Source organism: Oryctolagus cuniculus, chromosome 8, assembly GCF_964237555.1.
Source record: "Oryctolagus cuniculus chromosome 8, mOryCun1.1, whole genome shotgun sequence".
Classification (NCBI taxonomy): Eukaryota; Metazoa; Chordata; class Mammalia; order Lagomorpha; family Leporidae; genus Oryctolagus; species Oryctolagus cuniculus.
The window spans coordinates 131336319-131344998 of NC_091439.1; the positions used below are offsets into that span (position 1 = coordinate 131336319).

An 8680-nucleotide genomic window follows, 5' to 3' on the forward strand; every position below is an offset into this window, starting at 1 on the left:
TAGTGCCCAGATATGCTTTTAGTTGCCTGTTACCTTAGGCAGCCAGCCACACCTTGGCATCAGACAGGCTGGGAATAGCAGTCAATACCAAGAAAAGGTTATAATCAATGACTCTCCAGATGTCTACTTGTGCTGGCAGTTATGAGCCCTTGGGAGAACCCTTACACTCCCCATATGTTCTGGTCTCCCTCCTGAATCCCTGTAATTATCCTTTCTCATGTTGGTCCTCTGAACACCCTCATCTTTGCCTCCACCAAGGGAAACATCCTCAGTAGCTGATATCAAGCACCTGCTCCAGTGTTCCTTGCTGCCCTCTGCTGGCAAGAATAGGAAGTCATATTTTACCTCTCAGGACCATGGCACAGGGCAGGTACTTCATTGAGATGAGTCAATTCTGGAACACCAAATTGGAAGTGCTGTCACAAAACTAAGTCCATAAAATGAATACTATTTGAGAACATTTTTGAACAAATCAAAACCATTGTAAAATATCTAAGTGCACCCTGAAATGCTGCTTCTAGCTGCATCTGTCCTCTATCTTTTCATTCAAGGCAGAGTTCCAACATCACAGTGGAAAATCAGGCTCCCAATATTAATCATCATTCCCATAGTTTATAGAAATGAGCAAAAGAAATCACAAAATGGAGGATAAAGCGATAAAGCATATCCTACTCAGCCTTCCTAAAGAAATGAATAATGGTGATGATAACATACACATTAAATCAGATCTCCTAGTTCCCATGTCTGTTTCTCAAGTTGATTGAAACAGAGTAGAGGGGGATAGGATAATACGGTAAACACAAATTAAACACACTATTTGGCTACAAAAATGCATAAAGGAATGAGAGAAGAAAATCATGATGGAAGAAATGTAGTGATGCTATGACTATAATACCCTGGGCTCATAAACTACTCAAGGCAACGTCTCACGAAAAAGATTTTCTCACAATACTGCCTATTTTTTTTTTTTTTGACAGGCAGAGTGGACAGTGAGAGAGAGAGAGACAGAGAGAAAGGTCTTCCTTTGCCGTTGGTTCACCCTCCAATGGCCGCCGCGGCCAGCGCGCTGCGGCCGGCGCACCGCGCTGATCCGATGGCAGGAGCCAGGAGCCAGGTGCTTTTCCTGGTCTCCCATGCGGGTGCAGGGCCCAAGCACCTGGGCCATCCTCCACTGCACTCCCTGGCCACAGCAGAGGGCTGGCCTGGAAGAGGGGCAACCGGGACAGAATCCGGCGCCCCGACCGGGACTAGAACCCGGTGTGCCGGCGCCGCTAGGCGGAGGATTAGCCTATTGAGCCGCGGCGCCGGCCACAATACTGCCTATTGAAACAGTGCTGAGGGAGCAGGGTGTTAGTTACTCCATTCCTTATGTCTTCATAGAGTAGATTGGCAATTGGATACACAAATATTGTAACTGCCTGGTCTTCACTTCTCCAACTTGGAATGAGATGTACATAGCATTCTATTCTTCTTGCAGCTAAGCTTGTGTGCTGATGCAGGGGACCCTCTCCTGTCACCTCACCTCTGGGAGGCAAGGGCAGATGGTAAAATAGTAGGGTCTTTGGAATTGGGACTGGAGATAGATTATGGATGTTTGAGTTTTGGCAAACTACTTCATATTTCCGCATCTCAGTTCTTATATCTGTAAAAAGAAGATAATGACTTTCAAAGTGTTGTGATGAAGTGTGAGATAAAGCATGGAATAAGATAATTCAATCCCTGATGCCTGCCTGACCCACAAACAGCACTCCAGAAACCCTGGAAGTATTCTCTCAGTGTCTAGATAGGGTTTCTCTGCCGCTCTGCTGGATGGTTCCCCCTCTGGGGCTCGCTGGGTATCAGAAGAGCTGCTTTATCACAAAGAAATACACACCTACCTCTTGGCTTCCAGCAAGTATATCCATATGCAGACAGTTTTCAAGGGTGTTTGAGATAGTATTCTTGCATGGACTTAGATTAGGGGTTGTCCAGTTTATACTTGCAGGGTTTTGGGTACACAGATAATATTCTAAGACAACATAGATTCAGAACGGGTGTTTGGCTCAGCAGTTAAGATGCCAGCATCTTCTACCACAGTGCCAGTATCAAGTCCCAGATCAACTGCCCATTCCACCTTACTACATATACTCCTTCTAGGAGGCAGGACTGCTGGCTCAAGTGCCTGGATCCCTGCCACCAATGTGGGACACCTGAGCTGAGTTCTTTAAACCTGGCATCAGCCTGATCTACCCCCTCACTACTCCAGGAACTTGAGCAAAGAACCAGCAAATGGAAGAACTCTACTTGTTACCCTCTCTGTCTTTCAAACACAGAACATGAATGACAACTGAAAAAAAAGATTTTGATCTGGTTAAGTCCCTTTGTGGAGACAAGTTGCATAGCAAAGGGCACAAATAAACATAGATGAAAATGTATTTCATACAAATAACTGAAAATACACCATGTTTCTCTTATTTAAAAATAGATCCAATGATAGAGGACAAAAATAGGTAACATGGTAACAAAAGTTGACTTGGGTTATCAGAAGGTCAACTCATTTTCCTACCTAGATGGTTTATTATGATCTTATTGCTGGGTCACAAGGTTTTGGCCAGACTGGAACACAATTGTCAACACTCATAGACACAAGGTAGCTTTTCTATGTACACTTTAAAAACAGGCACCAGCAAATACTGCTGGCTTTCAATGATGCAGAATGGAAGGATCCCTACTGTTCCAATTTTACAAAATATAAATAAAAAATCTGAAAGAGAGAGGAGAGTATCCATTCTACAGTTATTCCAACATAAATGCTTATTATGGTGATAGTGAACAAAATTACTTGAAATACAATTTCAGATATTTCACAGATTATTTACAAGTAATCAAAACAGAATTCCTCAAATTCCTCAAGGACTCTCTGGATCTGATGCTCATTTGAATACTTTTCTGAGTAGATAGAAAATTCAGTTTCACACCAGTCACAGATCTTACCTGATGGATTCTTTAAGCAAAGAAAGATTAAGATAAAGGCTTCTGTCTTCTGTTTCCTTCCAATCTTTAGTCAATCATCTAATAGTGGAACACCTGAGGAAAGTGTAAATAGAAATCACACAATCAGACATGGGTAAATTTTGAAAGCATGTGAAGGGAATCTCCTGTGTCCTGGACACTCAATTGCTCAAAGGATGCAAAAGGTGAAAAGAAAATGGTTCAGAAACACTTTATTGGATGTGCTGTTGGGAAGCCACAGGATGAACTTCCTTGGCTGGGGAATGAAGGGAGGGACCATGGAAATGCCAAACTACAGCACAACTGGGACACCCATCGAGCCCACAGTTCAGCTTCCTCAGTAATGCATGACATTAAATGAAATTACTCAAATAAAGAACCTAGAAACAACAAAGCAGTGTGTTACTCAGTGTGTTAATATTCTTGAATTGAGAAATCCCCCATGTGAACTTCCTACTCGAAAAGCTGAATATCACAGTCTTAGTGAGCTTGAAGAAATTCATCTTAATTTAAACCTGGCAGCATTAGTCACACCTGGTTGGGAATTTAGGCGTTACAGCGTAGCATTCTACCACCATTCTGTTCTTTCACATACAAGACATGGGGAAAATATTAAACACTACAATTGAAATGAAATTGCAAATGGAAGCAGAAGGGAAAAATGTCTCTGTGGGAATATGTACCCTATGATGCTAATGGTCTCTGAGCCTATATTTTAAAACAGGGTCGTGATAATGATCAGAAGAAGCTTCACTGCATTCTAATTATAAAGGCAGCTTCCGTTCAGCACGTATGTTTATATAGTGAGAAAATGATTAACAAGACAGGTGTGGAACCCTTGTTCTACTATGAGCCTTTTTATACACTCTAAGCAAAACTACATTTTTAAAAACCTTCCTGCCCAAGTTTTCAGATCAAAATTCTCCCAGATAATACCTCAAAGAAATGGCAAGCTGTGGTTTAGAAAAATATGGAATTGACATAAATTTGGAGAAATCTCCAACGTGAGATGGTATGGATGAAAACAAATCATGATATTTTTCAAGAGAGCTTAAACTTGAAAGAAATCAACAACTCTCTGAGCTGGGGGAGTCTTCAATAGTGGTGCCCAAGAGTAAATTGTGATCTGTTACAAGGCTGGCAAATGACAACTACTGGGTCAAAAACAGGTCAAATACTTAACGTTACCCATGGTCATTCACTCACACAATATTGTCTCTGACAGTTTCAGGCTACAAGGTAAAGTTTCGGCCTACCCAAGTAAAGTGAAAGATAACAACATGTAAAGATTCTTTTTCTTGTCAGTCCTCCCCCCAAAATAGTTAACGATTTACACTGTACTAGATATTATAATGTCATCCAGAGTTGGTCTAGAGTATGCAGGAATATATGACCAGATGAAATGGAAGTAATATACCATTATACATAAGGAATGTGAGTATCTTTGGAATTTATTATCCACAGGTGAGTGCAACCGATCCTCAAGGACCAGAGAGACAACTGTACTCTCTGGCTTGGCCATGAGACATGGCAAATATGGAAACGTTGGCGAAAGGTAGTGTGAATGATTCTGAGTTAATCTTAAGAGTCCAGGGTAGCCACTAGCCCTCCAATGGCAGAATGAGAACTGTGAAAGAGACCCACTCTAGCTATCTACAAATTTGCATGAGAAACAAAACACTCATTGAGTCAGCCTGGTGTCACAGTGGGTTAAGCCACCATTTGTGATGCCCAAGTCAAAATGGTGGTACAAGTCCCAGCTGCTCTGCTTCCAATCCAGCTCCCTGCAAACGTACCTGTGAGACTGATGGATCATGCCCCAAGCTCTTGGGCTCATTGCTACCCATGTGGGAGACCTGGGGGTAGATCCATGATCCTTTTTTTCAGCCTGGCCCAGACCTAGCTGTTGCAGGCATTTGGAGGAGGGAACAGATTTTTGATATCTCTATCTATCTACCTATCTACCTACCTCTCTTTCTCTATCCCCTCCGTGTGTGCATATATGTGTATATGTATGCATATGTGCATCACTCGGACTTTCAAAAAGTAAACAGACAGAACAAAAAATACTTACTGTTGATATTCTCTGTTTGAATGTAGCAAAATCCAAATTTCATGGGTGAGTATACTCTGCTTAAGCTTTCCCATAGAGGCTGGCTTCTCAGATTGACAACACTAGGAAAAGCATCTCACTCAAAGTTCAGGTGTGGTTTAAGTCTCAACTTCTGATGTTGATGGGCTCAACTGCAACAGGTGTTCATTCCTCTACCTATGATAAGAAAAACTGAGTGATAGCTAATCCAGACCAGCGGCCCACCACACTCTTAGAATGCTGCATTTTCTGTGTAGAGCAATGTGTGGATGTCAGCCGTGACTCCTCAGCGTTTGGTTTAAATGTCTTCTACATAAGGGAAGCCTCCCAGCACAGGAGGTTGAGACAAGTTTGCTTGATGTTGCAGTGGATTAGTCCACCACCACTTGTGATGCCACACTCCATATTGGAATGCTGATTTGAGATCCAGCTGCCCTTCTATCTAGCCCCTTACTAGAGAACCTAGAAAAGCAATGGACTATGGTCCAAGGACTTGGGCCCCTAGCTACTTACGTGGGAAGCCCTGCCGTAGTTCTAGGATCTTGATCTGACTTGGTCCAGTGCTGTCTATTGTAGATATTTGGGTAGTGAACCACTGGTTTTGAGGTATACATATCTCTCTCTCTCTCTCTCTCTCTCTCTCTCTCTCTCTCTCCATCCCTCTCTCTCCCTCTGTCCTTAGTCATTCTAAATTTCAACTAAATAAATAAAATAGGACATTGAAAACCCCACAAGAGTGTACAGCAACACATAGATGATATAAAGCTCTAAGAATTTGTGCTAAAGATGCTAGCTGACAGGGAATGAACAAAATGCATGTCAACCTTTAAAAATGTCATTTCACAGAATGCCTAGTGAAACACCTCATGATGTGAAAAGGCATACAGAGCTTTCATTGCCACTTTTCCTGAAATGATCAAGCTCACTAACGTCAATAGCTCCCTTACTTCATAACGATTTTCAGGGTCCACACATTTGCAATGAGAACCCAGAAGCTGCCCTTGCTCTCAGGTTTTCAGCCTTTCCTGTCATTCCTTTTGCTACCTTTCTGAACCCAGTTTGGGCTGTTTTAAAGGTGAATGGCTCAGCTAAAGCAAAACCGGTGCTACAGAAGGAGCTGGAAACAACAGACTGGTTGCCATCTCCTACTACTGAGACCAACATTTCATTCTAGGGCATTACTTTCTGGACTTCACTTCTAGATGCACTACTATAATTAATCAGATATGTAGTAATAATAAGATCATTGCTTTGCCAAATATAGACAGGAAAGACTGACATTTAAAGTGTCATGGAGTGTTTTGGGGAAGATCTCATTATTGCCATTGTTTACCAAATTGACATATAATGTTTCAGGCAGTCTCTGCTTTCTAGAAGAATTTTTTAACATATTTCATAAAAAGACTACCAGAATTTTTATCTCCATGTTTTACTAAAACACCATGCCTGCTTTCCTTCTGAATCCACGTTTCAAGTGTTAGAGGTACTGAACAGCCCTAGAGTTCAACTGAATGTTTCAGTCTTAACAGAGCTCACTGAGGCTATTTGGAAACCTAGATGTCTGACTGCTCCTAATCAACGCTACTTCCATTTGTGTATGAGTAATTCCCTTATCAGCAAACTCCATTTGTTGGGTGATCTGTTCTAGCCCCCTGAAATCCCACTAGGTAATTCCAACAACTCTCAGGTTATGGTGTTTCATAAAAGCATTCCTGTAACCATCATTACATATTGATATCTATTTGTTTAGCACTATGAGATGAAGGAATGCAAGAGATTCCCCTCTATTCTTGAAAAGCACACAATTGGATTAGAACCGTAATCTTGGTTAATACCATAATTATTTGGCTATAATTACGGTTAAACCACAATCTTGCATAATTACAAACAGAAAAAGATGCATAATTAAATGAACCAGTTTGCTTACTGCATGATCCTCAGTCACGTATTTTCCTCTTTTCAGATCTCAAGTTCCAGAGAGGCCAGGACCTTGCTGAATTCGTCCTGGCACTTGGCACACAGTATTCTGCACACTCACAGATGCTCAATAAGTCATTTTTGATGAATGGATGTGCATTTGCTTAATAAAGGTGAAGATTAAATGAGTTACATACATGAAGACCTTAGGACAACATCTATTATTAAGACATTAATATAGTAAAATATTGGCCGGCGCTGTGGCTCAAAAGGCTAATCCTCCGCCTGCGGCGCCGGCACACCAGGTTCTAGTCCCAGTCTGGGCGCTGGATTCTGTCCCGGTTGCTCCTCTTCCAGGCCAGCTCTCTGCTGTGGCCCAGGAAGGCAGTGGAGGATGGCCCGGGTGCTTGGGCCCTGCACCCGCATGGGAGACCAGGAGAAGCACCTGGCTCCTGGCTTCGGATCAGCGCAGTGCAGCGGCCGCAGCAGCCACTGGAGGGTGAACCAACAGTAAAGGAAAACCCTTCTCTCTCTCTCTCTCTCTCCCTCTCACTGTCCACTCTGCCTGTTAAAAAAAAATTGAAAAAATAAAATATAAAAAAAATTATAGTAAAATATTATCAAATGGATAAGATTTAGAATAGAGATTAGAATAGACATTCTAAAATTTATTTTAAAGTGACCTTGGAAAAAATAGGTGATAACAGAAAGAATACACCTTATGACACTATTGATGAAGGCAATGTATTAAGCATGGTGTTTAAATACATAAAGACTAAAGGTGTATAATAGCACTGCAATCCAACATTTGTTAAGCAAAACCCAAATAACATTTTTTATTTCAAAATAATGCATACTTTAAAACTGTTGTTAGGAGAGGAAGGGGGATGTAAATTAACACTTATCTAATCAACTGAAAGTATCTTCGGAGTTATTCAAAGACTCCCGAAGTAACTAAGAGGAATGCTCTGATTTCATAGCAAAGTATGTCTAGAATGATGCTCAACAGTATAATGTTCATAGAAGCATGAGCATTCTCCACCCAGGGTGACTGAGACCTTCAGAAGTTTACACAATATATTGGGAATTTCATACATTTAAATGAAGTATGAGTATCATAACGATACATGTCAATCTAGGAAAGCATCTGCAATCATCCTTTATAGGTAAAAATGTGTCTGAACAATTGATTAAATGGGCCATCTAGTATACCACGCGTATATGAATAGTTAAGTTCAAAATCCAATGCTATAGACTAAAAGCAATTATGTTAAAAGTATCCTACCTAGATAAATAAATGACAGACTCACTAGCCTTTCTAGCCATGATGACTCTCCAGGTGAACTCACCTCAAGCAAAGGAGCTCCTCCATCTCTCTACAGAAATGAACAGGAAATGCAAGAAGCAGCACCTGCTGCAGAGACCCAATTCCCACTTCACGGATGTCAAGTGCCCAGGATGCTGTAAGATAACCACGGACTTTAGCCATGTGCAAATTGTAGTTTTGTGTGTTGGCTGCTGCACTGTCCTCTGCCAGTCTAAAGGAGACAAAGCAATGTTTACAGAAGAAAATTCATATCTCATAAAACATACCTGAGAAACAAATGGTACTTCATATGAATCTAATTCCAAATAATTAGGACTCATGTGGTAATAAAAGGAAATTTAGGAGGAAATTAC

The 8680-nt window shown here is 41.3% G+C and overlaps 1 protein-coding gene across 8 annotated transcripts in view; it reads right to left on the reverse strand.

The window, feature by feature from the left end:
* Positions 1-5102: 5102 nt before the first annotated feature.
* Positions 5103-8680, reverse strand: part of SPOCK3 (SPARC (osteonectin), cwcv and kazal like domains proteoglycan 3) — an 83448-nt gene continuing 79870 nt past the window's right edge. For 6 of the 8 annotated variants that reach the window (XM_070048253.1, XM_070048254.1, XM_070048252.1 and 3 more), the window contains 3 exons: positions 8350-8538; positions 7011-7163; positions 5103-5260 (listed from right to left, as the gene is read on the reverse strand). In XM_070048253.1, the coding sequence (XP_069904354.1) occupies positions 7136-7163; positions 8350-8538 (217 nt within the window). In that variant the 3' untranslated portion in view covers positions 5103-5260; positions 7011-7135. The remainder of the gene's footprint in view (positions 5261-7010; positions 7164-8349; positions 8539-8680) is intronic. The other 2 variants (XM_070048251.1, XM_070048249.1) reach the window with 1 other exon arrangement.